We start from the raw sequence: 23391 nt of genomic DNA on the forward strand, positions 1-23391 counted from the left end.
GGCAACCATAAGTATTGCGCACGCTGCCACCCAGCACCTGCCCTCACATGCTCAGCATTCTGTGTCCCCAGCAACTGCTCTCTCATACTGAGCACTCTGTGCCACCCAGTACCTGCTCTTGCTTGCTATGTGCCACTCATAGCCTGCTTTCGCACTTGTCGCTCTGTGCCCCTTCTCATGGTTTTTTTTATATACAAGTGACGCCCTCTGAATAGAAGTGTCATCTGTCTTTATGGACTTGATCACCGCCAGGGTCCAGCCATCTGCATTCATCAGCTGCAAGGATATCGTGGAGTGATGACCCCCAGGGTAGTCTTGGATTGATGGCTGTATTATTGAGTTAGTAGCTTGGGCTAGTAAACAAGATTGTCGGCTAGAGCAGTTGAGCCATTGGACAACACAGAACTATAGCTAGATGGCTGGAGTGGAGAATTGTGACTGACCCGGCCAAGGTATCTAAAGTATTGAATCCTGTCATAGAAAAATGCGGCAGCACTCACCGATCCTGGAGTGAAAAAAGTCTTTATTAAGACATGTGCTGGTACATCTTCATGGCTCAGGGGATGTGCAGTGACAGCAGGAATGTGCAGGGGTCAACGACGGCCGTTTCGCGCTGTGTCTAGCGCTTCTACGGGATTCACTCCAGGATCGGTGAGTGCTGCCGAATTTTTCTATGACAGGATTCATTACTCACCTATGCTTTCATGCGAGCACCCGTGATCAGCGGTCAGGAATCCAGCTGATGCAGTACGCATCTTGTTTCACGTTGTTTTTTTCTCCTGGTGCCCGGCAGTGCTGTTCTACTGTTTCTTGCTTTGACATATCTAAAGTATTGTACTGTCGGGGTTCCTCAGGGTTCAGTCCTAGGTCCCCTCTTTTTACAGCCATTGTTCCTCAGGGTTCAGTCCCAGGTCTAGGTCCCCTCCTTTTACTGTCAATGTTCCTCAGGGTTCAGTCCTAGGTCACATCTTCTTACTATCTGGATTCCTTATGGTTTAGTTCTAGGTCACCTTCTTTTGCTGTTGGGATTCCTCTGGGTTCAGTCCTAGGCCCCGCTCCTCTTACTGTCTGGGTTCCTCTGGGGCTAGTCCAAGGCCCACTCCTCTTACTGTCGAGGTTCCTCAAGGTTCTGTCCTAGGCCCCGCTCCTCTTACTGTCTGGGTTCCTCTGGGTCTAGTCCAAGGCCCACTCCTCTTACTCTCAATGTTCCTCAGGGTTCATTCCTAGGCCCCGCTCCTCTTACTGTCTGGGTTCCTCTGGGGCTAGTCCAAGGCCCACTCCTTTTACTGTAGAGGTTCCTCAGGGTTCAGTCCTAGGCCCTGCTCCTCTTACTGTCTTTGTTCCCCTGGGACTAGTCCTAGGCCCACTCCTCTTACTGTCGAGGTTACTCCGGGTTCATGCCTAGCCCCTCCTCTTCTTTCTATCGGGGTTGCTCAGGGTTCAGTACTAGCCCCGCCCCCCCACTGTTGGGGTTCCTCAGGGCTCAGTCCTAGTTCCTCTTCTCTTACTGTGGAGGTTCCTCAGGGCTCAGTCCTAGACCCCTCCTTTTACTGTCCGGGTTCCTCTGAGTCCAGTCCTAGGCCCCCTCCTCTTACAGTCGGGGTTCTTCAGGGTTAAGTAATAGGCCCCCTCCTTTTCCTGTTGGGGTTCCTCACGGCTCAGTCCTATGTCACCTTCTCTTACTTCCAGCTTTCCTCAGGGTTCAGTTCTAGGTAGCCTCCTTTTACTGTGGGGGTTTCTCAGGACTCTTTCATAGGTCCCTTCCCCTTACTGTCAGGGTTTCTCAGAGCTCAGTCCTGGGCCTCCACCTCTTATCATACACTGACCCTATTGGACAAAATATCAGCAGATTTGGTATCCAGCAAGATTTCTGTGCTGATGACACCAATTGTACACTCCCACTCCTGTCACCTGCACCTCAAAAACATCTTCAGAATTCGCCCTTTTCTTACTTTTGACTCTGCAAAGAATCTTTCTGTTTCTCTTATTCAGTCTTGCCTGGACTATTGTAACTCTCTAATAGTCGGTCTCCCTCTTACTAAACTCTTCCCTCTCCAATCTGTCCTGAATGCAGCAGCCAGGATCATATTTATCACCAACCATTACACCGATGCCTCTACCCTGTGCCAGTCATTTCACTGGTTACCCATCCACTACAGAAAATAATATAAACTTCTATCTCACCCACAAAAGTATTCACTGTGCTGCACCACCCTACATCTCCACCTCATCTCTGTCTACCACCTACCTGTCCTCTCCACAGGGCTGCTCCAACCTACATCTTCTCCTCATTTCTGTACCACCTATCCATCCTCTCCACATTGCTGCACCGCCCTACATCTTCTCCTCATCTGTCTAACTGCAGCCTGCAATGACCCTGCTGCCCCCTCACCACAGCCTGCAATGACCCTACGGCCCCCTCACCACAACCTGCAATGACCCCGCTGCCCCCTAACTGCAGCCTGGAATGACCCTACGACCCCCTCACCACAGCCTGCAATGACCCTACGGCCCCCTCACCACAACCTGCAATGACCCCGCTGCCCCCTAACTGCAGCCTGGAATGACCCTACGACCCCCTCACCACAGCCTGCAATGACCCTGCTGCCCCCTCACCACAGCCTGCAATGACCCCGCTACCCCCTCTCCACAGCCTGCAGTGACCCCGCTACCCCCTCACCACAGCCTGGAATGACCCTACGGCCCCCTCACCACAGCCTGCAGTGACCCCGCTGCCCCCTCACCACAGCCTGCAATGACCCCGCTGCACCCTAACTACAGCCTGGATTGACCCCGCTGCCCCCTCACCACAGCCTGCAATGACCCCGCTGCCCCCTCACCACAGCCTGCAATGACCCTACCGCCCCCTCACCACAGCCCGCAGTGACCCCGCTACCCCCTCACCACAGCCTGCAGTGACCCCGCTGCCCCCTCACCACAGCCTGCAGTGACCCCGCTACCCCCTCGCCACAGCCTGGAATGACCCTACGGGCCCCTCACCACAGCCTGCAGTGACCCCGCTGCCCCCTCACCACAGCCTGCAGTGACCCCGCTACCCCCTCACCACAGCCTGGAATGACCCTACGACCCCCTCACCACAGCCTGCAATGACCCTACGGCCCCCTCACCACAGCCTGCAATGACCCCGCTGCCCCCTCACCACAGCCTGCAGTGACCCCGCTGCCCCCTCACCACAGCCTGCAGTGACCCCGCTGCCCCCTCACCACAGCCTGCAGTGACCCCGCTGCCTCCTCACCACAGCCTGCAGTGACCCCGCTGCCTCCTCACCACAGCCTGCAGTGACCCCGCTGCCCCCTCACCACAGCCTGCAGTGACCCCGCTGCCTCCTCACCACAGCCTGCAGTGACCCCGCTGCCTCCTCACCACAGCCTGCAGTGACCCCGCTGCCTCCTCACCACAGCCTGCAGTGACCCCGCTGCCTCCTCACCACAGCCTGCAGTGACCCCGCTGCCCCCTCACCACAGCCTGCAGTGACCCCGCTACCCCCTCACCACAGCCTGGAATGACCCTACGACCCCCTCACCACAGCCTGCAATGACCCTACGGCCCCCTCACCACAGCCTGCAATGACCCCGCTGCCCCCTCACCACAGCCTGCAGTGACCCCGCTGCCCCCTCTCCACAGCCTGCAGTGACCCCGCTGCCCCCTCACCACAGCCTGCAGTGACCCCGCTGCCCCCTCACCACAGCCTGCAGTGACCCCGCTGCCCCCTCACCACAGCCTGCAGTGACCCCGCTGCCTCCTCACCACAGCCTGCAGTGACCCCGCTGCCTCCTCACCACAGCCTGCAGTGACCCCGCTGCCCCCTCACCACAGCCTGCAGTGACCCCGCTGCCTCCTCACCACAGCCTGCAGTGACCCCGCTGCCTCCTCACCACAGCCTGCAGTGACCCCGCTGCCCCCTCACCACAGCCTGCAGTGACCCTACGGCCCCCTCACCACAGCCTGCAATGACCCCGCTGCCCCCTCACCACAGCCTGCAGTGACCCCGCTGCCCCCTCACCACAGCCTGCAGTGACCCCGCTGCCCCCTCACCACAGCCTGCAGTGACCCCGCTGCCCCCTCACCACAGCCTGCAGTGACCCCGCTGCCTCCTCACCACAGCCTGCAGTGACCCCGCTGCCCCCTCACCACAGCCTGCAGTGACCCCGCTGCCCCCTCACCACAGCCTGCAGTGACCCCGCTGCCTCCTCACCACAGCCTGCAGTGACCCCGCTGCCTCCTCACCACAGCCTGCAGTGACCCCGCTGCCTCCTCACCACAGCCTGCAGTGACCCCGCTGCCCCCTCACCACAGCAGGTCTTCTCCCCTCGGTGAGTGTTGGTCTGTTCATTGTTGTTATATTTTGCATGTACAGAACCGGGAATCAATGGTGCTTAGCAAATAATCCGACTCTGTAATCTGTCGTCGTTTTCTGATGTTGCCTTCTCTTTAGATCTCGGTGTCTGTGCATTGTAGTAAGTTATCCAATAGAAATGGGACGTCTCGTGTTCTCCAAATCTGTCACACCTTTTTCTGAGGTCAGAACTCTTTTGTCACCAGCTCCTGACCCGCCGGGCACTGAAGACATTTGCTCATCTCGCCTTTTTACTCAAGTCCTGGCGGCTTTGTGTGACGTGTCTGCATCAGCAGAGCATCGGCCACTCAGAGAAAAGGTTTTTTACCTACTTTTCATTATCATGGATCATGATGTGTTTGCCTTCTTTTTTTTCCGCTGCCTTTTCTCTCTCTCCTTATCTCCTGCACTTCCTTTTCTCTTTCTCCTTTTTTTTCTTTTTCCTGCGCTTTTTCTCCTTACTACCTGTGCTGCCTCTTCTCTATATCTCCTTGTATCCTGTGCTGCCCCTTCTCTCTCTCCTTATCGCCCGAGCTTCCTTTTCTCTCACGTGCCAACTCTTTCTTTCTCTATTTCCTCATTTCGTGCACTGCCTCTTCTCTCTCCTTATCTCCTGCATTTCCTTTTCTCTTGCGCACTCTTTCCTTCTCTCTCCTTATATCCTGCGCTGCCTTTTCTCTCTCTCATCTCTTGCATTTCCTTTTCTCCTCATCTCGTTTCTTTTTCTCTTGCACATGCTCTTACATTATTTTCTTTCTCCTTACCTTCTGCGCTGCCTCTTCTCTCTCTCCTCATCTCCTGTGTTTCCTTTTTTCTTGCTTGCGCTCTTTCATTCTTTTCTTTCTCCTTATTTCCTGAGCTGCCTTTTCTCTCTCCTCATCTCTTGCGTTTCCTTTTTTCTTGCTTGCGCTCTTTCATTCTTTTCTTTCTGCTTATTTCCTGAGCTGCCTTTTCTCTGTCCTCATCTCCTGTGTTGCCTCTTCTCTTCCCCGTGCTCTTTCCTTCTCTTCTCTCTTCTTACCTCTTGCGCTGCCTCTTCTCTCTCCTCATCTCCTGTTTTTCCTTCTCTCTCTCCTTATCTCCTGCTCTGCCTCTTCTTTCTCCTCATCTCCTGCGTTGCCTCTTCTCTACCGCATGCTCTTTCCTTCTTTTCTCTCTCCTCATCTCCTGCGCTGCCTCTTCTCTCTCCTCGTCTCCTGCGCTGCCTCTTGTCTCTCTCCTCATCTCCTGTGTTTCCTTCTCTTTCCTCATCTCCTGCGTTTCCTTTTCTCTTGCACTCTCTATTTACTTCTCTCCTCATCTCCTGCGTTGCCTCTTTTCTCTTTCCTTCTCTTCTCACTCCTTACCTCCTGCGCTGCCTCTTGTCTCTCTCCTCATCTCCTGTGTTTCCTTCTCTCTCCTCATCTCCTGCGTTGCCTCTTTTCTCTTCCGCATGCTCTTTCCTTCTCTTCTCACTCCTTACCTCCTGCGCTGCCTCTTGTCTCTCTCCTTCTCTCCTGCGTTGCCGATTCTCTTGGGCACGCTCTTTCCCTTTTTTCTCTTTCATTACCTCCTGGGCTGCCTTTGCTCTCTCCTCGTCTTCTGCTTTTCTTTTCTCTTGGTTGCGCTCTCTTTCCTTCTCTTCTGTCTCACCTTCTCTTCTGTGCTGCCTCTTCTCTTGTGCGCTCTCTTTCCTTCTCTTCTCTCTCCTTACCTCCTGTGCTGCCTCTTCTTTTATGCATGCTCTCTTCTCTTTCCTTAGCTCCTGCGCTGCCTCTTCTCTCTGTCTCATCTTTTGTTTTTCTTCCTCATGCTCAATTTCCTTCTTTTCTCTCTCTCCTTTTCTCCTGCGCTTCCTCTTTGTATCTCCTCATCTCCTGTGTTTTATTTTCTGTAGCGCGTTCTCTTTTCTTCTCTCTCCTTACCTCCTGCACTGCCTCTTCTCTCTATCATCTTCTACTACGTTTCCTTTTCTCTTACGTGGTCTTTTTCCTTCTCTTCTTTCTCCTTACCTCCTGTGCTGCCTCTTCTCTCTCTCTCTCTCTCCTCATCTCTTGCTTTTCCTTTTCTCTTGCCTTCACTCTTTCCTTCTCTTCTCTCTCCTTACCTCCTGTGCTGCCTCTTCTCTCTCTCCTCATCTCATGCTTTTCCTTTTCTCTTGCCTTCACTCTTTCCTTCTATTCTCTCTCCTTACCTCCGGCGCTGTCTCTTTTCTCCCTCCTCATCTCCTGTGTTTCCTTTTCTCTTGTGAGTACTCTTTCCTTCTCTTCTCTCTCCTTACCTCCTGTGCTGCCTCTTCTCTCTCCTCATCTCTTGCTTTTCTTTTTCTCTTGCCCTCACCCTTTCCTTCTTTCCTTACCTCCTACGCTGCCTCTTTTCTCTGTCTCCTCATCTTTTGTTTTCCTTTTTTCTTCCTCATGCTCAATTTCCTTCTTTTCTCTCTCCTTTTCTCCTGCTCTTCCTCTTCTCGGTATCTCCTCATCTCCTGTGTTTTATTTTCTCTAGCGCGTTCTCTTTCCTTCTCTCTCCTTACCACCTGCACTGCCTCTTCTCTCTCATCTTCTACTACGTTTCCTTTTCTCTTACGTGGTCTTTTTCCTTCTCTTCTCTCTCCTTACTTCCTGTGCTGCCTCTTCTCTCTCCTCATCTCTTGCTTTTCCTTTTCTCTTGCCTTCACGCTTTCCTTCTATTCTCTCTCCTTACCTTCGGCGCTGCCTCTTCTCTCTCATCTTCTACTACGTTTCCTTTTCTCTTACGTGGTCTTTTTCCTTCTCTTCTTTCTCCTTACCTCCTGTGCTGCCTCTTCTCTCTCCTCATCTCTTGCTTTTCCTTTTCTCTTGCCTTCACTCTTTCCTTCTATTCTCTCTCCTTACCTTCGGCGCTGCCTCTTTTCTCCCTCCTCGTCTCCTGTTTCTTTTTCTCTTGTGAGTATTCTTTCCTTCTCTTCTCTCTCCTTACCTCCTGTGCTGCCTCTTCTCTCTCCTCATCTCTTGCTTTTCCTTTTCTCTTGCCCTCACCCTTTCCTTCTTTCCTTACCTCCTGCGCTGCCTCTTTTCTCTGTCTCCTCATCTTTTGTTTTCCTTTTTTCTTCCTCATGCTCAATTTCCTTCTTTTCTCTCTCCTTTTCTCCTGCTCTTCCTCTTCTCTGTATCTCCTCATCTCCTGTGTTTTATTTTCTCTAGCGCGTTCTCTTTTCTTCTCTCTCCTTACCTCCTGCACTGCCTCTTCTCTTTCTCATCTTCTACTACGTTTCCTTTTCTCTTACGTGGTCTTTTTCCTTATCTTCTCTCTCCTTACCTCCTGTGCTGCCCCTTCTCTCTCTCCTCATCTCCTGCTTTTCCTTTTCTCTAGCCCTCACTCTTTCCTTCTCTTTCCTTACCTCCTGCGCTGCCTCTTCTCTCTCTCCTCATTTCCTTCGTTTCCTTTACTCTTATGCACGCTCTCTTTTCTACTCTTTTCTCTCTCCTTATCGCTTTCTGTACTGGCCTTGATCTTACCTCCTGTGCTGCCCTGCTCCCTCTTCTCTGTTACCTGTTGGTTCTTTCTACCCTTTCATGAAGGTAGTTGTGTTTGTTTTCCTTGTTTTTTCCCTGTAGGTCTCACTCTATATCTCAGGACAGCTACTCTCAGATTCGGGGGCACCCCTTTTTCGTTTTCTCTCTAGACTCAGGCACTTTCCCTGTGTTGTGAGCCAGCTTAAGGTAATAGATCTCCATTGCTCTGCATCCTGGTTTAACTTTGGGGACTACGTTGCTGACAATTGTATTTTTGCCAGGTTTTGTATGCCTGCTGCCATGCCAATCTGGAGGTGTGCCAGCGACTTGCAAGCTGCTCGCCTGCGCTGCAGGATATCACCTTCTTAATCAATGGGGAGGTGAGACAGGAGAATTTAAAGTAAGGAGATCTCCTGTGACACCACTCACTACTTGTTTTCCCTAGGTCCATCTGTGGGATGCACCTCGAGTCCACGCTGCAGAGCTGTCTCTTCTAATCATCTCTCTACTAGTCTTACGCCTGCAATGTCTCCCGGTTGAGTAAGTGTCTCTTGCTCTCCATTGCTCTTCGTCTGTGCTTCTTTGCCCATTCTCACATGTGCCTTTTCTTGACTATTTGCAGGATCTTGGCCTCGAAAGTAGCTGTTCTTCCTCTGCTGTCATGTGACGTCCCATCCCTCTTGGTGAGTAGCAGTATAATGAGGCAGAAAATTATCGAGGCAGAAAATTACTTTTTCCACTTACTATCAGCAGCAGAAGTGGATAACACGATGGCCATCACCTGCAGCTTGGTCCCTCGGATGCACTTAGGGATTAGGGTTACTTTTAAGGTCGCACCATCCTTTTGTCTCTACAACAGCAGGGGATGCTGTGTTCACCCAAAGATTACTTAGACCACAGCACAGATTATATACAGAACGCAGCAGGTAGTCTCAATTAATGTAATCCCGGAGCTGGTGTATTACACAGAGCAGCACCGCGTAATCCCATACATTCTGCACGTCATCCCGTGTATTACTGATGCCGTCTTCCATCCTGACAGTAGCCTTGTGTACCCTTCTCCTGCGCTCACGTTGCCCTCTCCATATTTCATTCTCCAGGCTGCCGCCTCCATACTGGCTGTTTCTCTCCATGACTGTGGTGAATCAATAACGCTGTCCCATGATGTCCTACTGTCTACTGTGAAGAAATCACTGTCCCAGGTGCCTTTGGTACGTCCCCTCCTGGCCTTAGTTTTCAAGAGTCTAATCACTTATGTAATAACCAGTATCGTGGACTTAACACCACTGCAGACATAATGCAGGAGCTGTGGTCATGGTTCCTGCTGGGTGCTTCAACAATAAGATGGAAAACCAAAGGTGAAACTGGTTTCTTTAGTGTCCGTGTCTGCTTTTAGCTCCTTCTCCATGTGATGTGCTTGCCTCTAGCTCCCCCTCCTCCTCCAGGGCGGTTCCTGCCTCTTGTTCCCCCTCCTCCACGGTTGTGCCTGCCTCTAGCTCCCCTCCTTCACGATTGTGCCTGCCTCTAGCTCCCCTCCTCCCCGATTGTGCCTGTCTCTTGCTCCCCTCCTCCATGGATGTGCCTGCCTCTAGCTCCCCTCCTCCACGGTTGTGCCTGTCTCTAGCTCCCCTCCTCCACGATTGTGCCTTCCTCTAGGTTCCCTCCTCCACGGTTGTGCCTGCCTCTAGCTCCCCTCCTTCACGATTGTGCCTGCCTCTAGCTCCCCTCCTCCACAATTGTGCCTGCCTCTAGCTCCCCTCCTCCACGATTGTGCCTGCCTCTAGCTCCCCTCCTCCACGGTTGTGCCTGCCTCTAGCTCACCTCTTTCACGGTTGTGCCTGCCTCTAGCTCCTCTCCTCCATTGCTGTGCCTGCCTCTAGCTCCCCTCCTCCTTGGCTGTGCCTGCCTCTAGCTCCTCTCCTCCATTGCTGTGCCTGCCTCTAGCTCCCCTCCTCCATGGCTGTGCCTGCCTCTAGCTCCCCTCCTCCACAGTTGTGCCTGTTTCTAGCTCCCCTCCTCCACGGCTGTGCCTGCCTCTAGCTCCCCTCCTCCACTGTTGTGCCTGCCTCTAGGTCCCCTCCTCCACGGTTGTGCCTGCTTTTAGCTCCCCTCCTCCACGGTTGTGCCTGCCTCTAGCTCCTCTCCTCCTTGGTTGTGCCTGCCTATAGCTCCCCTCCTCCACGGTTGTGCCTGTCTCTAGCTCCCCTCCTCCACGGTTGTGCTTGCCTCTAGCTCCCCTCCTCCACGGTTGTGCCTGCCTCTAGCTCCCCTCCTCCATGGCTGTGCCTGCCTCTAGCTCCCCTCCTCCATGGCTGTGCCTGCCTCTAGCTCCCCTCCTCCATGGCTGTGCCTGCCTCTAGCTCCCCTCCTCCACGGTTGTGCCAGCCTCTAGCTCCCATCCTGCAAGGTTGTGGCTGCCTCTAGCTCACCTCCTCCACGGTTGTGCCTGCCTCTAGCTCCCCTCCTCTATGGCTGTGCCTGCCTCTAGCTCCCCTCCTCCACGGTTGTGCCTGCCTCTAGCTCCCCTCCTCCACGGATGTGCCTGCCTCTAGCTCCCCTCCTCTATGGCTGTGCCTGCCTCTAGCTCCCCTCCTGCACGGTTGTGCCTGCCTCTAGCTCCCCTCCTCCACGGTTGTGCCTGCCTCTAGCTCCCCTCCTCCACGGTTGTGCCTGCCTCTAGCTCCCCTGCTCCACGGTTGTGTCTGCCTCTAGCTCCCCTCCTCCACGGTTGTGCCTGCCTCTAGCTCCCCTCCTCCACGGTTGTGCCTGCCTCTAGCTCCCCTCCTCCACGGTTGTGCCTGCCTCTAGCTCCCCTCCTCCACGGTTGTGCCTGCCTCTAGCTCCCCTCCTCCACGGTTGTGCCTGCCTCTAGCTCCCATCCTGCACGGTTGTGCCAGCCTCTAGCTCGCCTCCTCCACGATTGTGCCTGCCTCTAGCTCCCCTCCTCCACGGTTGTGCCTGCCTCTAGCTCCCCTCCTCCACGGTTGTGCCTGCCTCTAGCTCCCATCCTGCACGGTTGTGCCAGCCTCTAGCTCGCCTCCTCCACGATTGTGCCTGCCTCTAGCTCCCCTCCTCCACGATTGTGCCTGCCTCTAGCTCCCCTCCTCCACGGTTGTGCCTGCCTCTAGCTCCCATCCTCCACGGTTTTGCCTGCCTCTAGCTCCCCTCCTCCACGGTTGTGCCTGCCTCTAGATCCCTTCCTCCATGGCTGTGCCTGCCTCTAGCTCGCCTGCTCCACGGTTGTGCCTGCCTCTAGCTCCCCTCCTCCACATCTGTGCATACCTCCATGTGATGTGCCATAGCTGTGGAGAATGACAAGATGGAGGGGCCACATCTCCATACAAGTATGCAGAATGGCGGGGAATGGGATGGTGGGGCTTCTGAGGGGCAGCGGCAGTTTCATACTCTTGTTTAGGGGACGGGCAGAATGAGTGGTCCTGTGGGAGACAAAGACTCTGTACACGTGTGTTGAGTGGAGGGGGACGGGTTGGGGGGCTGAAGGTCGTCGCTCTGTACACGTGAATGGAATGGAAGGAGATGGGATGGCGTGGCCTGCAGGCCATGGCTGCATGTTTGCCTGTAAAACTTCACAGTCCACCACTAATTGGTAATGGGGATCTGTCCATTACGGGCAATGTCTTCTGCTGCAGCCCCACACTTACAGGTGAACATTGTGTGTCCTCCTGTGTTGTAGATGCTCTGTAGCCCCCCCATGAGCTCCGGACTATACGACTGGACATTTCATCTTCTTCTTCAGCAGCTTTCCCAGGTAACAATGAGTGCTGACTGCCCAGTGAGGTTCCTGCTAGTGTTTGGAGATAAGCCGCCTTCTCTATTGCCCTCTCAGGATCCTCAGCTTTCCCATGTTCTTGCTGATGAGAGCGCTTTCCTGTGGCAGAGTGTGAGTCTCGTGCTTCGGTTCTCCAGAATAAGGGCGCCGCTGGAAGGAGACACCCCCAGAGAGGACAAATTCCAGAAGCCACAATGGAGACTGCTCTCTGCATGCGGTAAGATGTCGGGGGCTTACCAGCCTATATACAGTGCAGGGTGCTGGGCGGTGATTGCATTATATGCACAGTACTATGCCAAAGTTTTTGTTCGTATGGATGACACGTCCATGCTTCATCCACAGAAGTCTCCTCGGAATTGCGCTCCTGCGCTGCCTCACTTCTCTGCCCTTTTGAAGGCTAAACAGAGTACTTCAGTGTGCAGGCGTCGGCGCACTGCAGTACTTTACTAACCAAGAAGACCACCCTGGACCGCCCCGTGGGTGAGTATAGTAAAAGTTATTTTTCTTCTCTTACAGGTCAGGTTGGGAGATGTGAAGATCTGAGGTTGTGGGTTGTAATAATCACCTAGGCAGGTTAACGATGCAACTATTTTTATTCCATACATCCATGGTTGTACAACAAATCCAGGTAGTTGGCCAAAATACAATGACCACAGTACACAAGATCCCTTCCCCGAAGCCGATAGTCCCAATGCACCAGTACCAGGCGATACTGACTGTCTCCCAACTTTTGGATGGCCCACAGACTTCGTATTTCCCGCCAGTTTAGTCTCTAGTCACTGTCTAGGCTCCTCCAGACGACAAATAGCACAACCAACGTCCAAGTATCCAGGACCAACAATCCTTAAGAAAGTTTGTGAAATCCAGACGACCGATCCCTCAACTGTAGCAGGGTGATCCAGCACAGCCGGCAACCGATCTCCAAAACTCCATAGGTCATCCATCCATCTCAGCCTGGATTCCCTCCTCTCCACGTCACTCCAACAACAACATTTCCTGGTCAGTCCTCAATACCACAAGCTGCCCCCCTGGAATTGAGCCCGGGCCTTGGAAAACACTTCCCTTCCAAAGCTAACTGTGTATTGGTGGGGGTGTCTCGCTCATGCTGAGTGCATGTGAGACCCCCTGTGGTGATGGCTGCTCTTGGTCTACTATCTCCATCCACACAATGGACCTAGGACTGGGAGTACATTGGCTTCAGACCTTGAGATACAGATGAGATTAATAGACTAGGATGATTGCTTTACATTTACCTTTAGCAATCTCCCGTCTGGCCTTAGCTATACTGAAGATCCAGCCTGCTCGTCTTCCTCTGCTTACTGTCACTGAATGGAAACATTGATTCCTGAGGATGAACTGACGAGCAAGAACATCTTCAATAAACCACAAGAATAATTTCTACATAACCGGTGCTCCATGCTGGAAAAAGTTTGCATCCCGTAGAGCCGTGGACTCCGCTCTACGTTCATTGGTCCTTAGTCCGTAGCCAGCGCCTCAGAGGAGCAAATATACAGCGTTATAGAATGTTGTATATCAGCCCTGAAAGGTGGTGGCCGTATCTCATAGCGGTCAAACATTTTAGAGGGGACATAGGAAGAATGAGGGCCCGATCACCAGATACAAGAGCAGTGAGGGCCCCGATCACCAGATACAAGAGGAATGAGGGCCCCGATCACCAGATACAGGAGGAGTGAGGGCCCCGATCACCAGATACAGGAGCAGTGAGGGCCCCTATCACCAGATACAGGAGGAGTGAGGGCCCCGATCACCAGATACAAGAGCAGTGAGGGCCCCGATCACCAGATACAAGAGGAATGAGGGCCCCGATCACCAGACATAGGAGGAGCGAGGGCCCCGATCACCAGATACAGGAGGAGTGAGGGCCCCGATCACCAGATACAGGAGGAGTGAGGGCCCCGATCACCAGATACAAGAGCAGTGAGGGCCCCGATCACCAGATACAGGAGGAGTGAGGGCCCCGATCACCAGATACAGGAGGAGTGAGGGCCCCGATCACCAGATACAGGAGGAGTGAGGGCCCCGATCACCAGATACAAGAGGAGTGAGGGCCCCGATCACCAGATACAAGAGGAGTGAGGGCCCCGATCACCAGATACAAGAGGAGTGAGGACCCCGATCACCAGATACAAGAGGAGTGAGGGCCCCGATCACCAGATACAGGAGGAGTGAGGGCCCCGACCACCAGATACAGGAGGAGTGAGGGCCCCGATCACCAGATACAGGAGGAGCGAGGGCCCCGATCACCAGATACAGGAGGAGCGAGGGCCCCGATCACCAGATACAGGAGGAGTGAGGGCCCCGATCACCAGATACAGGAGGAGTGAGGGCCCCGATCACCAGATACAGGAGGAGTGAGGGCCCCGATCACCAGATACAGGAGGAGTGAGGGCCCCGATCACCAGATACAGGAGGAGTGAGGGCCCCGATCACCAGATACAAGAGTAGTGAGGGCCCCGATCACCAGATACAGGAGGAGTGAGGGCCCCGATCACCAGATACAGGAGGAGTGAGGGCCCCGATCACCAGATACAGGAGGAGTGAGGGCCCCGATCACCAGATACAGGAGGAGTGAGGGTCCCGATCACCAGATACAGGAGGAGTGAGGGCCCCGATCACCAGATACAGGAGGAGTGAGGGCCCCGATCACCAGATATAGGAGGAGTGAGGGCCCCGATCACCAGATACAGGAGGAGTGAGGGCCCCGATCACCAGATACAGGAGGAGTGAGGACCCCGATCACCAGATACAAGAGGAGTGAGGGCCCCGATCACCAGATACAAGAGGAGTGAGGACCCCGATCACCAGATACAAGAGGAGTGAGGGCCCCGATCACCAGATACAGGAGGAGTGAGGGCCCCGACCACCAGATACAGGAGGAGTGAGGGCCCCGATCACCAGATACAGGAGGAGCGAGGGCCCCGATCACCAGATACAAGAGGAGTGAGTGCCCCGATCACCAGATACAAGAGGAGTGAGGGCCCCGATCACCAGATACAGGAGGAGTGAGGGCCCCGATCACCAGATACAGGAGGAGTGAGGGCCCCGATCACCAGATACAGGAGGAGTGAGGGCCCCGATCACCAGATACAAGAGGAGTGAGTGCCCCGATCACCAGATACAGGAGGAGTGAGGGCCCCGATCACCAGATACAGGAGGAGCGAGGGCCCCGATCACCAGATACAAGAGGAGTGAGGGCCCCGACCACCAGATACAGGAGGAGTGAGGGCCCCGATCACCAGATACAGGAGGAGTGAGGGCCCCGACCACCAGATACAGGAGGAGTGAGGGCCCCGACCACCAGATACAGGAGGAGTGAGGGCCCCGATCACCAGATACAGGAGGAGTGAGGGCCCCGACCACCAGATACAGGAGGAGTGAGGGCCCCGATCACCAGATACAGGAGGAGCGAGGGCCCCGATCACCAGATACAAGAGGAGTGAGTGCCCCGATCACCAGATACAAGAGGAGTGAGGGTCCCGATCACCAGATACAGGAGGAGTGAGGGCCCCGATCACCAGATACAAGAGGAGTGAGGGCCCCGATCACCAGATACAAGAGGAGTGAGTGCCCCGATCACCAGATACAAGAGGAGTGAGGGCCCCGATCACCAGATACAGGAGGAGTGAGGGCCCCGATCACCAGATACAGGAGGAGTGAGGGCCCCGATCACCAGATACAGGAGGAGTGAGGGCCCCGATCACCAGATACAGGAGGAGTGAGGGCCCCGATCACCAGATACAAGAGGAGTGAGTGCCCCGATCACCAGATACAGGAGGAGTGAGGGCCCCGATCACCAGATACAGGAGGAGCGAGGGCCCCGATCACCAGATACAAGAGGAGCGAGGGCCCCGATCACCAGATACAAGAGGAGCGAGGGCCCCGATCACCAGATACAAGAGGTGTGAGGGCCCCGATCACCAGATACAGGAGGAGTGAGGGCCCCGACCACCAGATACAGGAGGAGTGAGGGCCCCGATCACCAGATACAGGAGGAGCGAGGGCCCCGATCACCAGATACAGGAGGAGCGAGGGCCCCGATCACCAGATACAGGAGGAGTGAGGGCCCCGATCACCAGATACAGGAGGAGTGAGGGCCCCGATCACCAGATACAGGAGGAGTGAGGGCCCCGATCACCAGATACAGGAGGAGTGAGGGCCCCGATCACCAGATACAAGAGTAGTGAGGGCCCCGATCACCAGATACAGGAGGAGTGAGGGCCCCGATCACCAGATACAGGAGGAGTGAGGGCCCCGATCACCAGATACAGGAGGAGTGAGGGCCCCGATCACCAGATACAGGAGGAGTGAGGGTCCCGATCACCAGATACAGGAGGAGTGAGGGCCCCGATCACCAGATACAGGAGGAGTGAGGGCCCCGATCACCAGATATAGGAGGAGTGAGGGCCCCGATCACCAGATACAGGAGGAGTGAGGGCCCCGATCACCAGATACAGGAGGAGTGAGGACCCCGATCACCAGATACAAGAGGAGTGAGGGCCCCGATCACCAGATACAAGAGGAGTGAGGACCCCGATCACCAGATACAGGAGGAGTGAGGGCCCCGACCACCAGATACAGGAGGAGTGAGGGCCCCGATCACCAGATACAGGAGGAGTGAGGGCCCCGACCACCAGATACAGGAGGAGTGAGGACCCCGATCACCAGATACAGGAGGAGTGAGGGCCCCGATCACCAGATACAGGAGGAGTGAGGACCCCGATCACCAGATACAAGAGGAGTGAGGGCCCCGATCACCAGATACAAGAGGAGTGAGGACCCCGATCACCAGATACAAGAGGAGTGAGGGCCCCGACCACCAGATACAGGAGGAGTGAGGGCCCCGACCACCAGATACAGGAGGAGCGAGGGCCCCGATCACCAGATACAAGAGGAGTGAGTGCCCCGATCACCAGATACAAGAGGAGTGAGGGTCCCGATCACCAGATACAGGAGGAGTGAGGGCCCCGATCACCAGATACAAGAGGAGTGAGGGCCCCGATCACCAGATACAAGAGGAGTGAGTGCCCCGATCACCAGATACAAGAGGAGTGAGTGCCCCGATCACCAGATACAGGAGGAGTGAGGGCCCCGATCACCAGATACAGGAGGAGTGAGGGCCCCGATCACCAGATACAGGAGGAGTGAGGGCCCCGATCACCAGATACAGGAGGAGTGAGGGCCCCGATCACCAGATACAGGAGGAGTGAGGACCCCGATCACCAGATACAAGAGGGGTGAGGGCCCCGATCACCAGATACAAGAGGGGTGAGGGCCCCGATCACCAGATACAAGAGGAGTGAGGGCCCCGATCACCAGATACAAGAGGAGTGAGGGCCCCGATCACCAGATACAGGAGGAGCGAGGGCCCCGATCACCAGATACAAGAGGAGTGAGGGCCCCGATCACCAGATACAAGAGGAGTGAGGGCCCCGATCACCAGATACAAGAGGAGTGAGTGCCCCGATCACCAGATACAAGAGGAGTGTTTGCCCCGATCACCAGACATAGGAGGAATGAGGGCCCCGATCACCAGATACAGGAGGAGTGAGGGCCCCGACCACCAGATACAGGAGGAGTGAGGGCCCCGATCACCAGATACAGGAGCAGTGAGGGCCCCTATCACCAGATACAGGAGGAGTGAGGGCCCCGATCACCAGATACAGGAGGAGTGAGGGCCCCGATCACCAGATACAGGAGGAGTGAGGGCCCCGATCACCAGATACAGGAGGAGTGAGGGCCCCGATCACCAGATACAGGAGGAGTGAGGGCCCCGATCACCAGATACAGGAGCAGTGAGGGCCCCTATCACCAGATACAGGAGGAGTGAGGGCCCCGATCACCAGATACAGGAGGAGTGAGGGCCCCGATCACCAGATACAGGAGGAGTGAGGGCCCCGATCACCAGATACAGGAGGAGTGAGGGCCCCGATCACCAGATACAGGAGGAGTGAGGGCCCCGATCACCAGATACAGGAGGAGTGAGGGCCCCGATCACCAGATACAGGAGGAGTGAGGGCCCCGATCACCAGATACAGGAGGAGTGAGGGCCCCGATCACCAGATACAGGAGGAGTGAGGGCCCCGATCACCAGATACAGGAGGAGTGAGGGCCCCGATCACCAGATACAGGAGGAGTGAGGGCCCCGATCACCAGATACAGGAGGAGTGAGGGCCCCGATCACCAGATACAGGAGGAGTGAGGGCCCCGATCACCAGATACAGGAGGAGTGAGGGCCCCGATCACCAGATACAGGAGGAGTGAGGGCCCCGATCACCAGATACAGGAGGAGTGAGGGCCCCGATCACCAGATACAGGAGGAGCGAGGGCCCCGATCACCAGATACAGGAGGAGCGAGGGCCCCGATCACCAGATACAGGAGGAGCGAGGGCCCCGATCACCAGATACAGGAGCAGTGAGGGCCCCGATCACCAGATACAGGAGGAGCGAGGGCCCCGATCACCAGATACAGGAGGAGCGAGGGCCCCGATCACCAGATACAGGAGGAGCGAGGGCCCCGATCACCAGATACAAGAGGAGCGAGGGCCCCGATCACCAGATACAAGAGGAGCGAGGGCCCCGATCACCAGATACAAGAGGAGTGAGGGCCCCGATCACCAGATACAGGAGGAGCGAGGGCCCCGATCACCAGATACAAGAGGAGTGAGGGCCCCGACCACCAGATACAGGAGGAGTGAGGGCCCCGATCACCAGATACAGGAGGAGTGAGGGCCCCGATCACCAGATACAGGAGGAGTGAGGGCCCCGACCACCAGATACAGGAGGAGTGAGGGCCCCGACCACCAGATACAGGAGGAGTGAGGGCCCCGATCACCAGATACAGGAGGAGTGAGGGCCCCGACCACCAGATACAGGAGGAGTGAGGGCCCCGATCACCAGATACAGGAGGAGCGAGGGCCCCGATCACCAGATACAAGAGGAGTGAGTGCCCCGATCACCAGATACAAGAGGAGTGAGGGTCCCGATCACCAGATACAGGAGGAGTGAGGGCCCCGATCACCAGATACAAGAGGAGTGAGGGCCCCGATCACCAGATACAAGAGGAGTGAGTGCCCCGATCACCAGATACAAGAGGAGTGAGTGCCCCGATCACCAGATACAGGAGGAGTGAGGGCCCCGATCACCAGATACAGGAGGAGTGAGGGCCCCGATCACCAGATACAGGAGGAGTGAGGGCCCCGATCACCAGATACAGGAGGAGTGAGGGCCCCGATCACCAGATACAAGAGGAGTGAGTGCCCCGATCACCAGATACAGGAGGAGTGAGGGCCCCGATCACCAGATACAGGAGGAGCGAGGGCCCCGATCACCAGATACAAGAGGAGCGAGGGCCCCGATCACCAGATACAAGAGGTGTGAGGGCCCCGATCACCAGATACAGGAGGAGTGAGGGCCCCGACCACCAGATACAGGAGGAGTGAGGGCCCCGATCACCAGATACAGGAGGAGCGAGGGCCCCGATCACCAGATACAGGAGGAGCGAGGGCCCCGATCACCAGATACAGGAGGAGTGAGGGCCCCGATCACCAGATACAGGAGGAGTGAGGGCCCCGATCACCAGATACAGGAGGAGTGAGGGCCCCGATCACCAGATACAGGAGGAGTGAGGGCCCCGATCACCAGATACAAGAGTAGTGAGGGCCCCGATCACCAGATACAGGAGGAGTGAGGGCCCCGATCACCAGATACAGGAGGAGTGAGGGCCCCGATCACCAGATACAGGAGGAGTGAGGACCCCGATCACCAGATACAAGAGGAGTGAGGGCCCCGATCACCAGATACAAGAGGAGTGAGGACCCCGATCACCAGATACAGGAGGAGTGAGGGCCCCGACCACCAGATACAGGAGGAGTGAGGGCCCCGATCACCAGATACAGGAGGAGTGAGGGCCCCGACCACCAGATACAGGAGGAGTGAGGACCCCGATCACCAGATACAGGAGGAGTGAGGGCCCCGATCACCAGATACAGGAGGAGTGAGGGCCCCGATCACCAGATACAGGAGGAGTGAGGACCCCGATCACCAGATACAAGAGGAGTGAGGGCCCCGATCACCAGATACAAGAGGAGTGAGGACCCCGATCACCAGATACAGGAGGAGTGAGGGCCCCGACCACCAGATACAGGAGGAGTGAGGGCCCCGATCACCAGATACAGGAGGAGTGAGGGCCCCGACCACCAGATACAGGAGGAGTGAGGACCCCGATCACCAGATACAGGAGGAGTGAGGGCCCCGATCACCAGATACAGGAGGAGTGAGGACCCCGATCACCAGATACAAGAGGAGTGAGGGCCCCGATCACCAGATACAAGAGGAGTGAGGACCCCGATCACCAGATACAAGAGGAGTGAGGGCCCCGACCACCAGATACAGGAGGAGTGAGGGCCCCGACCACCAGATACAGGAGGAGCGAGGGCCCCGATCACCAGATACAAGAGGAGTGAGTGCCCCGATCACCAGATACAAGAGGAGTGAGGGTCCCGATCACCAGATACAGGAGGAGTGAGGGCCCCGATCACCAGATACAAGAGGAGTGAGGGCCCCGATCACCAGATACAAGAGGAGTGAGTGCCCCGATCACCAGATACAAGAGGAGTGAGTGCCCCGATCACCAGATACAGGAGGAGTGAGGGCCCCGATCACCAGATACAGGAGGAGTGAGGGCCCCGATCACCAGATACAGGAGGAGTGAGGGCCCCGATCACCAGATACAGGAGGAGTGAGGGCCCCGATCACCAGATACAGGAGGAGTGAGGGCCCCGATCACCAGATACAAGAGGGGTGAGGGCCCCGATCACCAGATACAAGAGGGGTGAGGGCCCCGATCACCAGATACAAGAGGAGTGAGGGCCCCGATCACCAGATACAAGAGGAGTGAGGGCCCCGATCACCAGATACAAGAGGAGCGAGGGTCCCGATCACCAGATACAGGAGGAGCGAGGGCCCCGATCACCAGATACAAGAGGAGTGAGGGCCCCGATCACCAGATACAAGAGGAGTGAGGGCCCCGATCACCAGATACAAGAGGAGTGAGTGCCCCGATCACCAGATACAAGAGGAGTGTTTGCCCCGATCACCAGACATAGGAGGAATGAGGGCCCCGATCACCAGATACAGGAGGAGTGAGGGCCCCGACCACCAGATACAGGAGGAGTGAGGGCCCCGATCACCAGATACAGGAGCAGTGAGGGCCCCTATCACCAGATACAGGAGGAGTGAGGGCCCCGATCACCAGATACAGGAGGAGTGAGGGCCCCGATCACCAGATACAGGAGGAGTGAGGGCCCCGATCACCAGATACAGGAGGAGTGAGGGCCCCGATCACCAGATACAGGAGGAGTGAGGGCCCCGATCACCAGATACAGGAGCAGTGAGGGCCCCTATCACCAGATACAGGAGGAGTGAGGGCCCCGATCACCAGATACAGGAGGAGTGAGGGCCCCGATCACCAGATACAGGAGGAGTGAGGGCCCCGATCACCAGATACAGGAGGAGTGAGGGCCCCGATCACCAGATACAGGAGGAGTGAGGGCCCCGATCACCAGATACAGGAGGAGTGAGGGCCCCGATCACCAGATACAGGAGGAGTGAGGGCCCCGATCACCAGATACAGGAGGAGTGAGGGCCCCGATCACCAGATACAGGAGGAGTGAGGGCCCCGATCACCAGATACAGGAGGAGTGAGGGCCCCGATCACCAGATACAGGAGGAGTGAGGGCCCCGATCACCAGATACAGGAGGAGTGAGGGCCCCGATCACCAGATACAGGAGGAGTGAGGGCCCCGATCACCAGATACAGGAGGAGTGAGGGCCCCGATCACCAGATACAGGAGGAGTGAGGGCCCCGATCACCAGATACAGGAGGAGTGAGGGCCCCGATCACCAGATACAGGAGGAGTGAGGGCCCCGATCACCAGATACAGGAGGAGTGAGGGCCCCGATCACCAGATACAGGAGGAGCGAGGGCCCCGATCACCAGATACAGGAGGAGCGAGGGCCCCGATCACCAGATACAGGAGCAGTGAGGGCCCCGATCACCAGATACAGGAGGAGCGAGGGCCCCGATCACCAGATACAGGAGGAGCGAGGGCCCCGATCACCAGATACAGGAGGAGCGAGGGCCCCGATCACCAGATACAAGAGGAGCGAGGGCCCCGATCACCAGATACAAGAGGAGCGAGGGCCCCGATCACCAGATACAAGAGGAGCGAGGGCCCCGATCACCAGATACAAGAGGAGCGAGGGCCCCGATCACCAGATACAGGAGGAGCGAGGGCCCCGATCACCAGATACAAGAGGAATGAGGGCCCTGCTGCTCACAACCTTACAATCTGAGAAAGGGGGAGATATGAAAGGTGGATGGTAACAATTGCTTTCATTGATGGCTAGACTGTACAATGTAATAAATCAGGTGTTCATATAGTGCTGCATGAACCAGTAACCAACCAGTATGTGTAAAAGTACAGACACCGAGGGCTCAATATGAAAGGCACTCAAGGGTGCAAGTTTATAATATGTAGGGGTTATAAAATTATGTATCTGCAGGATATCTATTCTGCCTATTTATTATCTACCTATTATGTTCCAATATCGTTCTACCTTCTAGCTATCTATATCTGTGTATAAGATTGCTGGATTAGTCTTGTAAATTGGCTTTAAGTTTCTTAGAGAATTGTAGTATGTAAAACATGTTGAAAACACATTGCAGACGGATGCTTAACTACAGAAATGTGCCTACTCGCATGACACTCATCCCACTTTTGTTGATGAACTTCGGAGCGATTTTTTAATATGCAGATGTGAGCAAGCCCTAAGTCTGGTGCCTCTCATCTATTTTTTTGTGCAACTTCACATTGCACAGAAATTTAGTGACTTTTCAGTGCTTTTTCATGCCAGAATTGTAATGTTATATATGTAAATAAACCCGGCACTCAACTTAATGCTAGTGGCTTGAGAATTTATTATGTAGAACCAACAAAACGTTTCGGTCTCATGCGACCTTCTTCAGTTACTACAATGTGTGAGAAATAACATAAAAGATAAAGAATAAACAACCGAAAATACAAAAGAAACAAAAGTATATACATCATATAGAAAACAGGTCATATTTTAGTATATATGAAACCAACGCATGGAATCCACAGAAAACATCCCATACCCACAACATAAGATGTTAAAATGGAAGCTAGGAGAAGGGCTAGCGTACCGTATTTGAGAAGATAGCGTGTCCCTACGTGAACTTAAACAGTAGGTCAACTTGGAGTCACTGAGGAAAGAGGGGGAGTGCAGATGGGTATTATTATAGAGTGAGGCGAGAGATCGAATTGTGCCCCAATTTGATCGCTGTTACCTGGGGTGCCAGTGCCCTGCTATTGGAATAGGCTGAAAGCTGTGGAGAGAGGAGTACTGGTAAGGACTGGTAACCGTGCGCTGGAATCAGCCAAAGTACGGTACAGCTTAGCGTTAATGGCGCTAGGGGTGCGTGGCGATGCTGGAGTTACCTTGTTGTATCCGGATAAGGTAACTCCAGCATCGCCACGCACCCCTAGCGCCATTAACGCTAAGCTGTACCGTCAGCTTTCAGCTTTTCTGTGGATTCCATGCGTTGTTTTCATATATACTAAAATATGACCTGTTTTCTATATGATGTATATACTTTTGTTTCTTTTGTATTTTCGGTTGTTTATTCTTTATCTTTTATGTTATTTCTCACACATTGTAGTAACTGAAGA

General features: G+C 55.1%; 1 protein-coding gene across 3 annotated transcripts in view; it reads left to right on the forward strand.

Annotated features, from left to right (window-relative positions):
• STK36 (serine/threonine kinase 36) overlaps nt 1-23391 on the forward strand; it is a 156686-nt gene that overhangs the window by 106354 nt on the left and 26941 nt on the right. For all 3 annotated transcript variants that reach the window (XM_077273575.1, XM_077273576.1, XM_077273577.1), the window contains 8 exons: nt 4564-4676; nt 7933-8037; nt 8112-8210; nt 8276-8370; nt 8453-8513; nt 8931-9041; nt 11525-11599; nt 11678-11837. In XM_077273575.1, coding sequence (XP_077129690.1) covers nt 4564-4676; nt 7933-8037; nt 8112-8210; nt 8276-8370; nt 8453-8513; nt 8931-9041; nt 11525-11599; nt 11678-11837 — 819 coding nt within the window. The remainder of the gene's footprint in view (nt 1-4563; nt 4677-7932; nt 8038-8111; nt 8211-8275; nt 8371-8452; nt 8514-8930; nt 9042-11524; nt 11600-11677; nt 11838-23391) is intronic.

Source organism: Ranitomeya variabilis, chromosome 7 (assembly GCF_051348905.1).
Source record: "Ranitomeya variabilis isolate aRanVar5 chromosome 7, aRanVar5.hap1, whole genome shotgun sequence".
NCBI lineage: Eukaryota > Metazoa > Chordata > Amphibia > Anura > Dendrobatidae > Ranitomeya > Ranitomeya variabilis.